Here is an 18,534-nt window from a genome sequence, read left to right on the forward strand (position 1 = left end):
ATCTACTCCCACTCCAACCCAAGACTCACATTCATGCACCTCTTTCACTGGTACATCATTTACACTTGTAGTCAGAGATATTTACATGAAGAAAAACCAATTCAGTTCTGGGTTTTGACGTTCTTTAGCTCCAGACATCATAAAATCTGCCTCTAATCGTGTCCTTTGATGAGTCCTAATAGTCGACTGTGAGATTGATTTAGATACCTCCATGTGTCTCTCAGTTCCACACCAGAGCCGTCGCCTCTCCAGTGGGAAGAAGCATGTTGGACTCTCTGGGTCCGGCCCCCTACGATCCTGCGTCAGTTTAATACAAATATATATCAATCTTTTCAAATAGCCCATACTGACAAACTAATAATAAATGATTGCAGATCACACTGAATCATCTACTTCTTCGCCTCTCTTCAGATGAAACATAGTAAAAATCACTCTGTGGTGTTTCAGGGCTGGTTTTGTGGTTTTCTACGACTTGGTGCTGGGAACTGATGTCTCTCAGAGGGCACTGCGCCTGGTGGCAGCTCTCTACTCAGAGGGTCAGGAGGTGGGAGCACCGACTCTGCTGCCCCCTGTTCATTGCCTGCCCGGAGTGTCCCAGCCTTACACCCACAGCCTCACCCCGACAAACCATGCCCTCCTGTTAGTCAAGCAGTCTTTACCCGGGTAGGAGAAGAACTGTGTTTATTATTGAACAGAGCAAATATTGGGAAATAATTGGAACAGAGTAGGTTTGACTAAATCCACTGTGGACTGATCAGTCTGCCCTCTTTATCACCAGATAAAGAAATCTAAAAATACATGGAAGTCAAACTTTATTTGTCAGCTTTGATGGAGTGAACATACAAAGTCCACACAGAAAACCGAGAGGTTTAAACCAGAAACCTTCTTGTGAGGTGACGGTGCTAACCACTGCACCACCGTGCCATGGAATTTAATGAAATCAGAGAGGACGAGGCTCCTGAAACAAAGGCCAGGCTAAAAAGATGATTCAGTAAACCAAAAACATTTCCATCTGTAGGGTCCATCCGTCACCCTCCCTCTCTTTAGTGCTGGAGGTGCAGGCGGCGAGAGATCCGGATGTTCACCACCGGGAAGTCTTCAAACTGCTGTCCTGCGGCTGGACACGAATGGAACTTTTTGACCAATACAACCAGGTACAGAAGTATGAAGTGAATTATAAACCAACTCTGGGAATCTGTGGAGTTATACAGTACAGGGAGATGACAGTGAGTCAGGCCTCAGTGCAGTCATTAACACATGTTAATGTTTATTAATCAAAAAACAGCAGTGTATAAAGGCTGAGGATTTAATTATTCCACTTTCATTACCTATCTGCTATTTTCCAAACCCTCTGCCTAATTGAATGTGTCCTAACATTCTAGTATTTTCTCTCCACCAACAGCTCTGCAGTGGCCACTGGAGGGCGCCAGTGCGCAGTCTGCCTATTAGACCCTCTTTAAACCTGGCTCAGCTCAACTCAGTACCCCAGGTATACACACGCCAAGAGTTACTGAGCAAAGACCTGCAGGCAGCAGATGATACATAAACAGTATTGCCCATTATCCAATCAAGAGTCCCATCAGATATTCGGTTTCAGGCTGATACATGTTATGCACAGAGTGATTTACATAAGAGTTTGTTTTTCTATAACTTAAGGTGGGCAACATGGAGCTGTGTTTACGTTTGGTCAATGGACGAGATGGAGATGTGCAGACTCTGGCAAAGCCTGACCCCACCAACACCACTCACTATATCTAGCTGTGGTAGGATGACGGCCAGATAAATATCATTTGTGACTAATCACTGTAGTGGATGTTAAACACAAGGCTCTAACCTTAGTCCATAGTACTGTGATGAGTCAGAAGATAAACCCAGAGTGAATTTTCTCTATAGAACATTGAAAAACCTGAAGCTGTTGTCTCTCTGTAGGTGTCCTCACATCCTGTGACTGTCCACGGAAGAGCCGCTCTGTCCCTTTCAGTGCCACAGCACACTGGAGGGGATCAACTGTCCTCCCTTTTGCCCTGGACTGATCACCAGGACCCTCATACCACAGAGGCCAGGCAGAGCTGAAAACATCCGATTACTGTGTGAAGTATAAATGACAATGAGAGCCTTTACGTTCCTTATGCTGAAGTTGAATCGTGCACGAGCTACAGAAGTTTGGTTATGCAAGAAATGCTCTTAGATTGAGTAGCAGCAACCGTCATGCCTGGAAAATGAAGCCAATGCCGAAGTGCCAAAACTAATTCTTCGAGCGGCCACAGAAAATTTCAATCTCCGTAAGTCCCCATGTTCAAATGTCCAACTTCACAGCAGAAATAAACATGTTTACAGCCTGGTACAAAAAACATTTTGGTCTCTGTAGCTAATTTCCCCATTCATGACAACTGTACTGAGGGTGACTTTATACAACTCACCTGTTCACATTCAAAATGTATAATTGCTTGTTTGTGCAGCCAGGCAGCATTTTTATTAGCGTCAAACTTTAGATACTACTCTGGAGTTACAGCTCATGGTGACATGTCTTGATATTGGGATTTAAAAAAAAAAAAAAAAACACAAAAAAAATTTAAAAAAGCTGAAGGAATCTGTAGAAACAATCCTGTCCCAGTGCAATCCTGTCCCAGTGCCACATGAACTGCAGTCAGTATCAAGCATTTGTGCTCAGTGAGAAATAATTCAGTGATACAAACTTACATCTGCAGAGTTTTTATTCTTTTTACTACAAGTATACAAAACTGAACAAACCTATGAAAATGGATTTATTTACATGAACAAGTGTTGAACAAGTGACAGCTGAGGGCTGAACAGGCATGCTGTGCTGGTTTTGTAGAACAGGAACGAGACGAAAGCAGTCAAGCCTAAGACTGGACAGAGGAGGACTGGCTGGCAGGCTGTGGGGACAAGAGAACATTATTGTCACAGCAGGAAAGGCTCAAATCCTTCATCTTCATGTCTCACTGTTCAGATTGCTGCTTTATCTTGAATGGCTGTTAACTCTACTGAAGTTTGATCTACAAATAGAACTGCAGAAAGACAATATTTGGAGAGATGTCACTTTTCAAGCAATGCAGACTTTTGAAGTGCAGCCACAGTCAGAGCTGATGCATGCTCTGAATGAACGGCAGTGTTTGAGGGATTCTGAAAGAAGCTGTAGAGTCTGGTCATCTTTCATGTCTGCCAAAGACACATCAGCTGTGTGTCATTTGAGTCCTCACAATTTGTAGACATTTAGATACTTTTGATAAGGCTGTAAGAGCCTCTTCCATACATGCAGACTGCAACGTGTCAGCCTTCATAGATGACTGAGCTACTGAAACAGCCTGAACACATCTTCACTATAACATGCATGTATTCTGTCCAGCTAAGCAGCGTTGCATCGTCACAGCACGATCTTTAGAGCGCCGTCCTGTGCACAGGACATAAGCCCATCACTCGCCTCCTGTGATTTGCCCTCCTGGACTCCATTGCCGTTGCTGGCACTAGAGTCACCGCTGCCATTAACTGTGGCTTCCTGTTTCACTTGTTTAGCATCAGTGTCCTTTACTGGGCTCTCCTCCTCTGGTTTCCTCTGTGTAGAAACAAAACCAGGACAAAGGGGGGAGGGGAGGGGGGAGGAGACTCTGAAGGCTTCTGTACACAACTGGATTCAATGCAAACAAAAACAAACTGAGCAGACGCCAAAGAACGGTCACGTTAGACCAGGTAATTGAGTCATGCACACAATCGACCAACAGCAATTCACAGCATTAAGTACCACAACCACCTACACATGCCATTACTACAATAGGAGAACCAATGAAGTCACGTTGAGAGCAAACAGCAGCACACAACTGACTTTGCAGAGAGCGCAACATCCCAACAACCAAAGCAGGTAGGCACACAGACCTTGCAGCATCAAGTGGTACACGGCCAGTTTCACACAGATTAAAGCTCCAGATGATTAAATGATTGAAGGCGGGAGAGATCAGCTGCCTCACCTTTTTCCTGACGAGGTGAGAGATGTCTGTAGCTGCTTTGGAAGACGAGGCGCTGTCCGGTGATTTAACCGGGATCTGAAAGAAGTTTGGATCTTTCCTTACATGGCATTTTATTCATTAATCAGGGCACCAGAGTGCACTACAGTACCATGAGCTTACCTGGCTGCTAGCAGCAAATGCTGAAGAGGATGAAGGGCCCCCATTTTCACACAGGAACGCTGATGAGGTGGAGGCTCCTCTCTGTAACAGGAGTTATTTGGGAGCTGAAGATGCTGCTCTGGAAATACAAAGATGCATTTCAGTGTACTCACTAGTGTCTGCTGGATGGCCTGGGAGGCAGCGATGGCTGTTCTCTGGCTTTCCTTGGCATCTTCAACCTTTCCTCTGATGTCAGGCAGAAGCTGCTTCAGCTCCTCCATCTCATTCTTCTCTTCTGCTGCCCCATCTGCTGCAGCCATCACCTCCTGGAGCATAGCTGTGCACAAACAACGTTTGCCAACACAACAGTAACCAAGATTAGTGCACACATGTTCAACTTCATGCCCAGCTAAACAGTTCTGAAATTCTGTCCTGAGGAAGAACTTACCCAGTCGGGTTTCAATGACTTGTATGGAGCTGTTGTAGTGCTGGATGGCCTGGCTGTACTGAGCCATGTAGCAAAGGGTGGTGGCAACATGATAGTGGGTCTCAGCCAGCAGACGACTGTGTGGAAGCAAGTGCTTCAGCTGCAGGGACAGACACTCCTGGAAGTCCTCTAGTGCCTGGGGATAGTTACCTGCAGAGGGAACACATGTACATCTAGCAGAGCTCAATGAGAAGCTGTAGCAGTTTAACAGAAATAATGGTGTCTGCTGCTACCAGCAGTGAACAACACGTTCAATCAATAAGGACTGAATTCAAAACACAAGTGTCTGTTTACTGCACTGTTCTGCTGTGGAATCAGACCTGACTCAGCGCTGACTTCTCCAAGTTTCAGATATGTCTGGGCTGCCATCAGCTGGTCCTCTTTGCCTTGCCTTCTATGGAGACCAAGAAGTTGCATACAGAGCCATCAACATGACATCTGGATACATTTGAGGTGAGCAGACTTGAACTTCCTGGAATTCCTTTACCATCGGCTTCATCCGGCAGCGCTGACTTACCTTTTGTAGATGACTTTAGCGACCTCCAGCATCTCCCACGCCAACTGCAAATTCTCAACTTCATCTTCTTCCTGAAAGGTGATGGTGGTGTGAGTCAGAAGTCACCATACTCAGAATTATGTCAGAGAGAACTGCATATGGGCATTCACCTTCTCTTGTCCATTTGTCTCTCCATCCTCACAGTCGTCGTCGTCGTCTGTTGAAGTAACAGGATGGTAGTTACATGGCTAGATCTTCTACAGTGTGATCCAAGTGGAAACTGATGCCAACTAAATAAACAAGTTTCCCCTGAAGTGCAGTCAACTGTTACACCACCATATAAACACCTGTTAGTGGCCTGTTTTTACACCAACAAATACCAAGTTTGTGCTCCACCCAACAAATTGTGCTCTGTATCCAAAGTCTACTGCCCTCGGGTTGCTCTCCATCCTGCTCTGCCTCGTATTCCTCCTCTGGCTTTGCCTCCATGTCCTTTACTGCAGTTTCTTTTCCAGAAGACCCTGATGGACTTTCAACACCATTTACAGTAGTGACTGGGCTCTTCTCAACTCCGTTCACTTCAGCTTTCTGGACTGGATTCTCCTCCCTCACAGGGGAAGTTGGTTCCTCTGATCCAGTCACCTCTTTGTGTTTGACCGGGGACTTTGCCACACCATTTTCCTTTTTGACCTCAGTGTTGCCCTCTCCATCCTCAGACTCCAGCTTGCCTGGCCCAGACCTTCCCTCCTCTGCCATTGCATCATACACCTGCTTTCGTAGCTCCTCTCTAGTTTCCTCTGCACCCGAGCAGTATGTGGAAAACAGTTTTACATCAGATAGCACATTTTAAATACCACAGTTGTTTTTTCCTTCCACACTGAGCATAAAGCTCAAGTCACAACAATCTCATTTAATGCTGCTTTTGTTAAGGACAAAGGGGGAGACAATCTTACTGCATCTTAGCAGATAGTGGTGGTAAAACTGTTTGGCTTCTTAGCTGTTCCAGTGACGCATGGAAAGGTTTCACTTATGCTGCTGCCCTTCATGTCAGCTGATAATGGGTTTCATTTGAAATTTTGGGACACAGATCAAACTGCATTATTGCACAACGTTGCTTTTCTAGACCAGGGGTTCTCAAACTTGGGAGCCAGGGCCCCCCCTTTTAAAAAAAAAAAAAAAAAAGAAACTTTCCAAGCACCCTCTTATAATCCATCTCATTTGTACTTCTGATGCCATAGTAATCATTTACATGTTATGGCTTGGCTGGCTTCATGCTTTTTGCCAGTACCTGAAGACACATGATGCTTTTTTCCTTCCATCGTTCTCAATAAAACCAAACTCGAGGTAACAGTCACCATATTTTGCAAGTTTGGCCTTTGCATCACTTCTTGAAGTGGACTGACTTAAATGTGTGTCCTTTGCACTAATTAGATCAGCTGCGGGAGCTGCAAGTGTGTCCTCAGGTTTCGAGCAAAGTGACAGATTTATGTGGGGCGTCAGTTATTTCAGGAGTTTTTAATGTCCTAAACCTAATGTGACTGATGTTACTGGCTGACAGTGGTTCCCATTCATAGTTATACACTTTAAAATGATACGCCATAACTTTAATTTATCTACAATTCTTTGTCACGAACCCCCAACCTATGGCTCCCGGACCCCTTGAGAATCATGGTTCTACACTATCGACTACATGCATTTCAAACTCTTCCCGATCAGGAAAACCGTTTAGGATAATACAAAAGATACTTTATACTGACCATCAAGACTATCGGCACTCTCGATATTGGAGTTACTTGGCTGCTCCTCTTCCTCCGATTCTTCTGGGACTCCCTGCAGGGCATTACCAAAGACACCGTTCTCCATCCTAAAACACGAGAAGAATGTCAGGATAGTTGAACAGGAAACAAGCTGCTGTTTAAAAGAAGGGGGGGTTTAAAAAAAACAAAAACAAACGCTTTCTACATAACTGGACAGCCCCTTTGACAAAAGGGAATAATGCCATCCCACAATTCTTTGCATCAGCAACATCTAAAGCATTGCATCACTGTAGACCATGTGAATGTAGAAATGGAACACTTGATTTGTCTGACAAGACAAGTTACAAAAAACAAACAGATTTTAATGCTGAATTTTATACTGAACTATTGAGGGCAGGGACAGTGTTCAGTAAAAAAACACTGCAGGTAGAGGTACTGTTGACAGGGAAATAAAACTAAACGCAACATTAATGAACAATAATTCAATAAAAATAAATAATTCAGTGGAGATGAGCTTTTACAGTTTTACAGAGAAATTAACTTAACAAACCTGGCAAGTTCCAGCAGGGACTTCCCACACAGGAAGAAGGCCTCGCCACACTCGTCAGCAGTGTCCCCGTACTTTGCAGCCCTGGAAGGTTGCAGCACACACAGAGTCAGGCTGAGAAATGAGCTATGGTACAAACTCAGCTCAACATAGAGCTGAAGCGCAAATACAAGGTGGAAATATACCTTCACTTTTCATTTGTCACATTCAGACTGACAGTGTCATCCATCTGTTTAGACACGTTAACATGTTGATCAGTGACACTCACAGCATGCTGCAGGCGTCCTGGAAGACACTGACTGCAGAGACTACATCTCCCATCACCAGATGCTTCTTCCCTGTGCCGATCAGCTTCTTTGCCTCCTCCATCGCGTCAGCAGTGCTGCAGGGGACAGGAAAGGAAAAAAAGTCCATCAGGTCGGTGTTTAACGTCAACGTGTGCATTGAGTGTTTCCTGTGCGGAACCTCACCTGTCTGCAGCGGCAGCTGACGACGAGCACGGCTGCTCCTCCACACTGCAACAAGAGTTCAAGTGAAGTTCAGCCAACGTTAATACACACACACACACACACACACACACACACACACACACACACAGTTGTTAGCCACCTAGCCTAGCAGGAGGTGTCGGTGTTGTTTGTTAGCAGCGCCAGCACACAGCTCGAGTACAGTCAGCCGAACTGCTGCCTTCTGTCTTTCTCAGTCACTGGTAAGTGACACGCAGGACGTAGATGTCGAGCAACCCGCACTGACCACGCAAGGTCGTCCACGTCCACTGCTTTACCCTGCGTTAGCTACACGCTAGCTAGCTGCGTGTGGAGGCAGAATGACGCTTACCTCGCAGAGCTGGACGTTTCCTCCGGCATTGTTCGAGGACGAGAGGAAACAGGTGAGGTGGGTGGACATGAAACAAAGTCAGATAAATGTGTGTGACAGCCTTTGTTGGCGCGCTTAAATAGAAAACAGAAGGCTTTCTATTTCCGCTTCACTGGGAACGCGGGAGATTGTATTTAAAGGAGCCGCAGCAAGTAGCATGAGACGTTCAGGGCCCGTAGGAAAAAACATATAATGAATTCATGGTAACATGCGAAACGTAACTGTACAGCGTCAAGGGAAAGAAATAACATTTCGTTGTGTAGTGATAATAATACGTTTCTTTGTCTTTTTATTCAATATGAGTAATTAGCACCGTAAAGCTGAAGTAAGTTGTTTTCACATAGGGATTTTAGACTTCCCGGTACATGAACACAGGACCACATGCACCATATCACTGTGATCAAATCCTCCTGAGCCTTTTAGCTTGCCAAGGTCCCTGTAACTTAACAATGTTGACATGTTGACAACTCCCCTGAAGAGGGAACCAGGCAAGACTGAAACTCTGGATCGACCGGAACAGTGAACACAGCATAGCAGAGTGTGTCTCCCCCTGCTGTTCATCCTCTGACACAGACACTCTGCCTGGGAGTCCATGAAAACATTCCAGATTAATTCATTTCAGTGATCGTGATATACAAATAGATTGTTTGAAAATGTTTGTTTGTCTGCTTCACTGTCAGACGAATAATATTCATCTTTAAAAATCAGTTCATAGATTATGTCCTAATCTGATTCATCTCTAACTCTCTGTGTCAGTTTTCACACTTAAACAGCATTCACAGACTTTACTGACTGTATGAATTAGTTTGATTTGTACTGAAATGTATTATGACCATATGAATCATCCTATCATCCCATCCAGGGGAAGGCATGTGGTCGAACACTGCACAACATGTTACCAATTTATAAATAAATGCTATAAAATGTTGAGACTCATGCTGTACATAACAGGTTTATTATTTTAATAAAATAAATGGTAACTCTTTCTGCCTTCCACCAACACTGTCTGCATACTTAAAACATTGTATGTATTCTAAAGATCTTCAGGTTTACAAGAGGCTTCATGCAGGCTAGAAACATCAGCTTCTTGTCGTATCAAATACTCACAGTTATAGTGTATTAGTCTTCAAAGAGAAATTATGAATGAGAAGTGTGTATGATTTTGAGAAACACAAGCTTAAGCTGCATTTCAACCAACAAGCTTTATGTTTTTATGAACTGATGGCAGAATAGAAAAAAGAATTATAGAATTACTGAATGATACATGTTGAACTGGCTTAGATACCGACGTTGTGTGTTAAAGTAGACAGAACAGGAAAAATTTAATTCAAAGAATTACTAATATTCACATCACGACGTTGCCTTATTAGGCTAATTCAATATTGACCACAAAACTGCCTCCATCGGAAGTTTTTAAAAAATTTATTTTGGTTTTTTTTTGTGTGTTTCTACAACTTTTATTTTGTGGTTTTTGGTGTGAATATCCTGTCCTAACGCTGAAGCTGGAAGCGGCATACCCTCTTGAAGAATAGGTAGATATGCACAGAACAGAATGAGTTCTAATCAAACAAACTGGCTCCTCTACTGATAAACTTCAGCACATGTGAATGATATATAACAGTACTAATGTACTATCAGCATCACACCAATTTCAACTGGCCTCCCTGGATTTCCTTTATAAATACTGGCAGTATGCCAGTATACTGGCAGTTAAGTTTAGTGAAGTTAAATGAGTCAGTTGTCAGTGTCAGTCCATTGCTTTCTTCTTATATAGTCCAGAGCTGTAACTAATCATTGTTCAGTTTTAAAGTGATGTGTTCCAATGAGGAGTGCCATCAAGTCTATAATCCACACAGAGTCTGAACTTTATACACACTGTTGGTGTTTATCAAATGTAATATAAAAAAATCTCTCTCTATAGATATACAGATATAGATAGATACTTTATTGATTCCAAGGGAAATTCAAGCATACAGTAGCAGCATGCAAACATACATTAAACACACATTAGAATGAACCTATAACACAGTAGCCATACTTAAAAATGAAACTGAGATAAATTGAAATTAAAACCTGTACTAACATATTGAACATTTTCAGAGAAATTAGACTTTTGAACAGAAATGAAATATGTACAGGGAAATAAAACATTTGCAGAGAAATTGAATATATGCAGATGTTTATAGTTCATCTGACGTTAGTCACAGACCAAGAGATGAATTGAACACTACAACTTAACTTGAATGTTTTTTGCCGACATCAGACTGAAGTTTCCCTGTCTGCTGTTTCCACAGTTCCCGCTCAAGCAGGGACGCTGGAAGTAATTCACAGTTGGGGGGGGGCTGAGAAACGTTCCGATGACGTCATAATGCGAAAGGGCAACATACATAAATAAATAATGTTCTCGATAGGGTGTTACACTTGGTTATTTATATGCTTAGTAATCATGTGATACAGGCTATAATTTACAATGAGATGTCATCACAACCAACCTGTATTAGACCTACAGAGGTTTTAGAAATACATCATAAGGCCAACTTGATGGCAACGTAATGCTCAACTCAGGAATGTGAATGTGCTTCATTGAATCACACATGAAATGCAAGTATTTCTCAGAATATGTCTTTAATTAAGACCTCATATATTTAATTTCACGCACAAGGTACTGAGATTAGGCACTAGACAGCGTTATAAACAAGTAACATAGTGTTACCTTTTTAAACCTTCTCTCGCTCCGAACCGTAGTTGGGAACTGGTTTGATGTTTTGGCTCGTTGCTGGTAACTGGCGTCGGAGAGTCCGGGTAAAAGTGTGGGAAGAAAGGAGGACGAAGTAGTGGCACATTTAATTCCTCTTTTTATCAAAAAGCAGAACACACACCGGGCCGATTCAAAACCTGACTGGACACTGCTGCGGGCTAAAACACTCGGGCGTTCACATGAGCTAACTCTGCTGTGTACATCTAACACACTGGATGTGTACCTGCTCCTGGGTTTACCTGTTTGCACCTGTACGTCACACACACGTGCCGGGCCACCGTCTTAAAAGGACAGGGCTGGCCGGTAACAAGCCCACTTCCAGCGTCCTTGCGCTCAAGGTGTTCTGTTTCTTTTCGTGACCAGACGGACAGTTCCCCCTCATCCTCTTGACAGAGTTTTGAACAATAACAGTAACAGCTTTGACATTCTTCCAGTGCTGTTTACTAATGCTGTCAGCTTCCACACTCTGGAAACAAACAGTTAGCAGAGTTAGAAGAGTTGTTTCCAACAAGATGGCAGACACAGCAACATTATCTGACATGGAAACTTCACCTCCACGGGAGAGGAGAAGCTTCAACATGAGTCAAATAAGTGTAGTGAAGACACTGCAGGTGATGTACTGTATCACAGCGGGGTGCCAGCCAGAACAATTGGAGGAACGTCCAAATGAAGAGGCAGGTGATGGATAGTTCAGGTGTTTTATTACTCTCTTCTGCAGGCAATGAGGTCACGTGGTTGTCTATATCAAAAGAACAATACACAAATGAATAAAAAATAAAGCTCTTACTCTCATAACATAATAAAGGAGTAGTGAAATGACTACATCCTCATTCCCACTATCACAGCCTTAAGCCTCTTCACCTGACACATTAACACACACATATAAACAACATCACATGCTAACATTTACGTAACGCTCACTGTGAACATTACACTAACCAGAAAAGAACACGTGACGTGAGGTACACTCGATCAGAGGCAGGTGAGCTAAATGCTACAACTAACTGATCACATGTCAAGTGCTAAAGCTACACATCAGGACAACAGAAACAATCTACGTAAATACAACACATCAACAATATGCACAGACACACGTTTCACCCACACAGACCACTTGTCGTGACGTTAATGAACTCACTCTGCCGACTAACCGGAGCACACACCTTTCTGACCGAGCGCCGTCAGTTACGCCACATAACCAGCAGGGGGGGCGATCCTATATGAGCTGACCAACACTACATCTATGAAACGTCACATAATAAACATTATATATCCCAACTTTTCTACAGCAGGTAAGTCTGTCTGCCTGTCTGTCTGTCTGTCTGTCTGTTTTCTGATTCTAACGTCTCTCCATGGCTGACAGTGTATTTACCACAGGATGGAGGTCATAATGTCATGTCATATTGTGTTTTGTTTGGCTTCATGACACTGAAGCTGTTGTTGCTGCTCTCACACAGTATTCCGAAATCAGTGATGTAAAGCACAGAAAGGCTAAACCACCGGTAACTGTTTGGCTTTTTTCTTTTAGAAATACTTAATATGGATGTTCTGTTAATTGACTGGGCAGCTGGTTGGGGCCAGCATAACGTACACAAAAGTCTTATTTACCATTCTTAGATGGCAACCATATACAAAAGCAATCCTTCTCCAAACGAAATACTTAGATACCTTTCAGACTAGTTCAAACTCCCTAAAGGGCAACTTTTAATCCATGTCAAACCTTTTTTCTTTCTCGGTTAGCTCTTTTACTACCTTTTGTGTAGTGTGTGTGTGTGTGTGTGTGTGTGTGTGTATGTGTGTGAAATACTTGAACAGGCAAAAAGGAGTGGTGATGAATTTATTTTCCTCTCATCCTCTCCCTCTTGAATGCTGATAGAGGTGCACTCTCAACACTCATGAAGTGCTCCTGTGTGTTTGAAAGGAGCAACGTAAAGCTCTCAGAGCTCTGAGGCATAATCATGACACAATTAAGATAATTTTTCGACGACTGCTGGTGGCGAGAAAAGCAATTTTTACGCCTTGTAATCGAGTCTGGCTGTCAGATTAAGATAGCAGGTGATTTGAGGGAAATTGTCTTGGCTAACTCTTTAGAGTGGGATCCAGGTGGCCTCAGGTATCTCTTTGCCCATTGAGGTTGCCCGTAAGGTAACACAGTTTTGATTTTGAAAATGAGAGAAACATTTGAGTGGTGGATTTGTGTCTCTGGGCATTTGTCATCTTATTACCTGCCTCTGCTGCCATCTGCTTCTGCATCTAGTGACTTAAAGGAGCCAAGTGGTCTGTTATCTGTGTCTCACTTTCTTTCTCTGTCTCCATCTTTGACTGGTCCAATGAAAAACTCAATTCAACATATACTGTATGAGATTACCGTGTGCAGGGGTGAAAATCTGTGCAGGATATGAGTTTCACACAGCTGATAAATGTAACACATATTTCACTATTTAGAATACTCTCCTCAGTGAAACACTACATCAACACATGTGTTTTCAACACCAAGGCTTTTCCTTAAATGAGGACACTTGTCTTTAATTGAACCTGCTTTATGGAAGACATGTGAATATGTTTAAAATGAGTCAAGTAAAATACAAGATAAAAATGAACCAAGAATGAATAAAACAGATGAAACTAGAGAATAAAAATCTCAGTGAGAAATCAAATCAAATCAAATCAAATCAATTTTATTTTATTTACATTTGCCTCAGAGGGCTTTACAATCTGTACAGGAAGTGACACCCTCTGTCCTTAGACCCTCGGTTCGAGTGAGGAAAAACTCGCCCACAAAAAAGTCCCCCGGCAGTCTAATCCTATGGCAGCATAACTAAGGGATGACCTGAGCCAGCCCTAACTATAGGCTTTATCAAAAAGGAAAGTCTTAAGTCTACTCTTAAAAGTGTTGACCGTGTCTGCCTCCCGAACCCAGAAAGGTAGTTTGTTCCACAGAAGAGGAGCCTGATAGCTGAAAGCTCTGGCTCCCAATCTACTTTTGGAAACTATAGGAACCACAAGGAACCCAGCGTCCTGAGAGCGCAGTGTTCTAGAGGGGTAATAAGGTATTATGAGCTCTTTTAGATAAGATGGTGCCTGACCATGAAGAGCTTTGTAAGTAAGGAGAAGAATTTTAAATTCTATTCTAGATTTAATAGGTAGCCAATGCAAGGAAGCCAAAATGGGAGAGATGTGATCTCTGATCTTGGTTCCTGTCAGAACACGTGCAGCAGCATTCTGAATTAACTGCAAAGTCCTAAGAGACTTATTAGAGCAGCCTGATAACAAAGAGTTACAATAGTCCAGCCTTGAAGTAACAAATGCGTGGACTAGTTTTTCTGCATCCGCCTGAGAGACAATGCGTCTGATTTTAGCGATGTTACGTAAGTGGAAGAATGCAGTCCTCGAAATTTGTTTTATGTGGACGTTAAAGGACAAATCCTGATCAAAAACAACTCCAAGATTCTTTACAGTGGAGCTGGAGGCCAGGGTGATCCCATCTAAAGTAACTAAGTCTCTAGAAAGAGAGTTTCTGAGGTGTTTGGGTCCAATTACAAGAACTTCAGTTTTGTCTGAATTTAACATCAAATAATTGTAGGTCATCCAACTTTTTATATCCTTAAGGCATGCTTGGAGTTTAGTTAACTGATTGGTTGCATCAGGCTTGATCGATAAATATAATTGGGTGTCGTCAGCATAACAATGAAAATTGATAGAGTGATTCCTAATAATGTTCCCTAAAGGAAGCATATATAAACTAAATAGAAGTGGTCCTAGTACAGAACCTTGTGGGACTCCATGACAAACTTTGGTATGACATGAATCTGACTTTTATTTTTAGAAGTGACAATATATCAGATCTCTATTTGTATTTGACTTGTTTTCATTGTAAAAGTTTTTGCTGTGTTCATGCCTGCATCATTATTGCCATCATTATTGACTGCATTATTGCCATTGCACAAAGTACTGAGACAGTTTAGCATCAAAACATGTGCAAAAGCAGTAAAGTGCGGAGTAATGTCCATATGAACAGACACAGTGCAGATATAATTATGATTATGATAGCAAGATATATACAGTATGAACAGACATAGACATAGATAGCTTGTGCAGCAGCTGCAACAGTCATGATTGCAGGTATAAGTGTAATTATACAGTGCGGGTTAATTAAGCTAAGATATGTACATAAGTGTTAACAGTAATTCTAATCAAAATAATAAATAAACTTACTTGAAATATATTAAATGTACTTTTCAGAAGTCAATTTGCACACAACTCATAATAAGAAAAAAGCATGTTTTGCACATCATTACACATAAAAAATATTCTGGCTCTTTGCTATAGCACTCCAAGTTCATCTCAGGTGCATCTTTCTACTCTCATTTAGCTTTGCTTGTACTCCCACGCAAATTCACCTGATTGTACATGACTTAGAAAGGCACACATCTTAAGGTCCCCCACCTCATGGCATTTGTCCAAAGGACTGTCTGTACACCAATACATTCAAACAGGCCTTTTTCACAGCAGACATCTGCTCAGGTGTTACTAAAAACATAAAGATAACTATTCAAGTGTTCCAGTAAGCAATGGCAGTGAGCCAACGTGCACAGTACCAGGAGCCTGAAACTCAAGCAGCTAAATGGAATTCAGCCATTTACACTTGTGCTTTTTCCACGTCAAAATATCTTCAGTGAAAACAGCCAGTTGTGTTGACGCACAAATCTGGAATTAAAGAATAAAAATAAGAATCATAATAAAACCAGAAATTTGGAGCCAGCCCAATTGGGCTACACCAGATGTTCTCACATTGACACTAAGTTTGTGCTTAAAGCTATAGCTATAGATAACAGTTAAAGGTCCAGTGTGTAGAATTGATTTGTATCTGGTAGTGTGATTCCTGCATTGCATTCTCCTCACATCACCCTCACCTTCCTAGTATAAAGGAGAAACAACAGTTTAAGGTCCCTGTCTAGAGTCAGTGTTTAGTTTAGTAGAAACACGGTGTTTCAACATGTCGGCCTCCATGAAAGAGGACCCTCTCCCACTGTAGATATAAAAGGGGAATTTTAAGTAACAAAAATAAAAACATTCTTATTTTCAGGTGAATATACATGCATGGAAAAAATGTTATGTAGGTTTGCCTTATTCTGAAAATAGAGGCCCCAAATCTTACACACAGCACCTTTCAAAGAAGTGTTTTACACACTCATTTTTTTTTTTTGTATAAAACAAACTAGTGAGTTACGAACAACTAGACAAGAAGTCCCATTCCAAATCAAACCATTTGAGTGGTGAAATGGTATATTAAACTTAATTTACCATATTTAGTACATGTCTTGGACTTGTTTTTGTGTCAATATAATGCTCATTTAGAAGGAGTGGGAAACCACAAATTGTGCTAATCTTACCAATGTTATTTGGCCAGTTACTCTAATTCTTTCTCAACAGTATTTTGATCAATGGTCAGGTCTGTTATGTCAACTTCTTGTGCTCTTCCATCTAAACAGGTCAAATGCTAGCAAGCTAGCATTAGCTGTGTCTCTTGTTAGGGCCCGAGCACGTGGTGCGAGGCCCTATTGAATTTCGAATGTTTATTTATTTTTTTCTTTTTATTAGTAGGGCCCCAGCACGTGGTACGAATAAGGGTCTTGCACATGGACGTACAAAAATGCCTCTACAGCGCCACCTAGATGTATGTTTTCGGAGGAGCCCCTCAACAAAAAGGAGGGAGGGAGTATGTAACATACCGAGACACACAAAAAAAGTCTCTTGGTGACCCGGGCTACAGCGAAGCGTACGGCGTCCATTTTGTTTCAGAGTTGGCCTTTTCGTGTTTCTAGGGTCATTTCCGGGGGTCAGATTTGAACGAACTCCTCTTATGGCTTTAGGGATTTCATCCAAGTCCCTTCAAACTTGGTAGGTGTGTTCACATAGACTTCCTGAGTAACAGTTATCAAAATGATGAATTTTGGGGAAACGGTGTGGCCATTTCCACATGCGCACATTTCAACATGCGCACATTTCGACGTGCGCGCATATGCGAGGGCCCGACCATCGCTGCTTGCAGCTTTAATTTCATTTATAATTGTTTATTAGTCCTCTGATAGTTACTGGGTGTAAATGTTTAGTGCCTGTATTACCTGTGTGCCACTTGAACAGGCCTACCATGTGGCCAAACTGAGTATTCAGGTCTGGGAGGTGACCTAAAACCACAAAGGCATGTTTATCAATATTTATGTAAATGAGATATTTATTTTATTTTTTGTATTTTATTTAGTTTGCTTTGTCATTATGTGTAAAACGTATTATATAAGTCTGAACACTTTGCATAGCCACTATCTGCCATTTTTTAAAAGTATCCTCCAATTTGTAGCACCAACAATGACTGTATTAAATAGCCCCAGTCTGTATAGAGAGTGGGAGGGCAGAAGGATCAAGTTAAAATTCCTGCCTCCACTAGATGGCATTGATAGACTTGAATTTGATATTCTCTCAGCCAGGACCAGCCTTCACGCTCCTCCTCGTACATCTTGTACATATTACAGTATCAAATTAAACTAAATTAATCTGGCAAAATGCCTTTTTAAAATTAGGTGAATCAAGTAACGTGTAATATTATGAGAATTATTTTGTGCCAATATGTAAAGTCCACTTTCCTTTTCTCTGTAAATCTGTGTTGAAAACAATTGTTTTCTTGTATCTTTAACAGAAATGTACATGAACTTATCTTAAGCACCAGATCAGTTTAGAAATACCATGTATGTGCACCTTTTCATTTTTAAAAAGCTTTAATTACTAAACAGAGAATATCACATTTAGATACATGGATGGCTTACAGCGATCTCTGCTTAAGGAATATATTTTACATTCCCATTTCAACAGATTTATCAAACACTTGAGTTGTATAAAAGCAGCATGCAGCAGTAATGAGTAATTTAAATATTTTATTTGCTAAAAAAAAAAAGACCCCATCTGTCTGTCTGTCTTGGTAAATTTGTATTTTAGGGTCCTTGCAGAAAATGGCACAGGCAGACTGTGGAATCCCCTGTGATCGAGACTGGCAGGGCTCAATCAAATAATGAGTGGCGACACATTCACATGCAAGTGAATACAATGTTCCCTGACACACTCCCCAAAAAAGGCTTGGCTATGTGAAATTTTTCTGAACTTCCATTAAAAAAAAAGATAAAAGAAAAACATCCAATTTGCCTCCTGATTCGCCCTGCATTGGGCTTTGGCTCGGTCAAGTTGAAAATCAGCAACCACATTTGGGGGCATTCTTAAATCTGTTGACAGGACATGAGCACCATATCTTAAGATTTTGGTGCGAGAAAGGCTAGTCCACACACCTCACATATTTATTTGACTGTGTCAGCACTTGTGCAGTCAAAAAGGAGAGAGGGGAAGCTGAAGGAGAGACGTGAACAGGCAAGCTTTAATGATGTTACAGTGACCAGTAGGGGTCACATGTGGCCAGGGTATTCACTGCTCCCTTAAAGGCCCTATT

The 18,534-nt window shown here is 41.9% G+C and overlaps 1 protein-coding gene and 2 long non-coding RNA genes across 5 annotated transcripts; 1 reads left to right on the forward strand and 2 right to left on the reverse strand.

Annotated features, from left to right (window-relative positions):
- The first annotated feature begins 780 nt into the window (after window positions 1-780).
- LOC109139239 (uncharacterized) lies at window positions 781-2,344 on the forward strand. The gene is made up of 4 exons (XR_002042119.2): window positions 781-1,154; window positions 1,403-1,489; window positions 1,657-1,763; window positions 1,930-2,344. It is a non-coding gene; the product is annotated as an uncharacterized LOC109139239 (long non-coding RNA).
- Window positions 2,345-2,696: 352 nt separating this feature from the next.
- On the reverse strand, window positions 2,697-8,414 carry LOC104926634 (nuclear autoantigenic sperm protein). 3 transcript variants are annotated; one of them, XM_010740536.3, is made up of 15 exons: window positions 8,246-8,414; window positions 7,879-7,923; window positions 7,677-7,790; window positions 7,412-7,492; window positions 6,862-6,968; window positions 5,536-5,901; window positions 5,275-5,321; window positions 5,126-5,196; window positions 4,929-5,002; window positions 4,570-4,758; window positions 4,295-4,458; window positions 4,143-4,223; window positions 3,984-4,058; window positions 3,443-3,574; window positions 2,697-2,897 (listed from the first exon to the last, which is right to left on the reverse strand). In XM_010740536.3, the coding sequence occupies exons 1-15, from the start codon at window positions 8,272-8,274 to the stop codon at window positions 2,865-2,867; spliced, it is 1,608 nt and encodes a 535-aa protein (XP_010738838.1). In that variant the 5' UTR covers window positions 8,275-8,414; the 3' UTR covers window positions 2,697-2,864. The 3 variants fall into 3 exon arrangements, with proteins under 3 accessions (XP_010738838.1, XP_010738840.1, XP_010738839.1); XM_010740538.3 differs by lacking the exon at window positions 5,536-5,901; XM_010740537.3 differs by lacking the exon at window positions 3,443-3,574 and having other exon boundaries at window positions 8,246-8,413.
- Window positions 8,415-10,464: 2,050 nt separating this feature from the next.
- Window positions 10,465-12,244, reverse strand: LOC109139240 (uncharacterized). Its single transcript, XR_002042120.2, has 3 exons — window positions 12,181-12,244; window positions 11,595-11,781; window positions 10,465-11,508 (listed from the first exon to the last, which is right to left on the reverse strand). It is a non-coding gene; the product is annotated as an uncharacterized LOC109139240 (long non-coding RNA).
- Between the last annotated feature and the right edge of the window lie 6,290 nt (window positions 12,245-18,534).

Source organism: Larimichthys crocea, chromosome XVII, assembly GCF_000972845.2.
Source record: "Larimichthys crocea isolate SSNF chromosome XVII, L_crocea_2.0, whole genome shotgun sequence".
NCBI lineage: Eukaryota > Metazoa > Chordata > Actinopteri > Sciaenidae > Larimichthys > Larimichthys crocea.

Bases quoted from the DNA above. Each gene is read 5' to 3' on its own strand.
- LOC104926634 (XM_010740536.3), bottom strand. From the start codon at position 8,274: ATGCCGGAGGAAACGTCCAGCTCTGCGAG. The intron at 7,493-7,676 runs GTGAGTGTCACT...GCAACCTTCCAG, and splicing joins CAGGACGCCTGCAGCATGCT to GGCTGCAAAGTACGGGGACA. The intron at 5,902-6,861 runs GTCAGTATAAAG...GCTCGGGTGCAG, and splicing joins GAGTGCCGATAGTCTTGATG to AGGAAACTAGAGAGGAGCTA.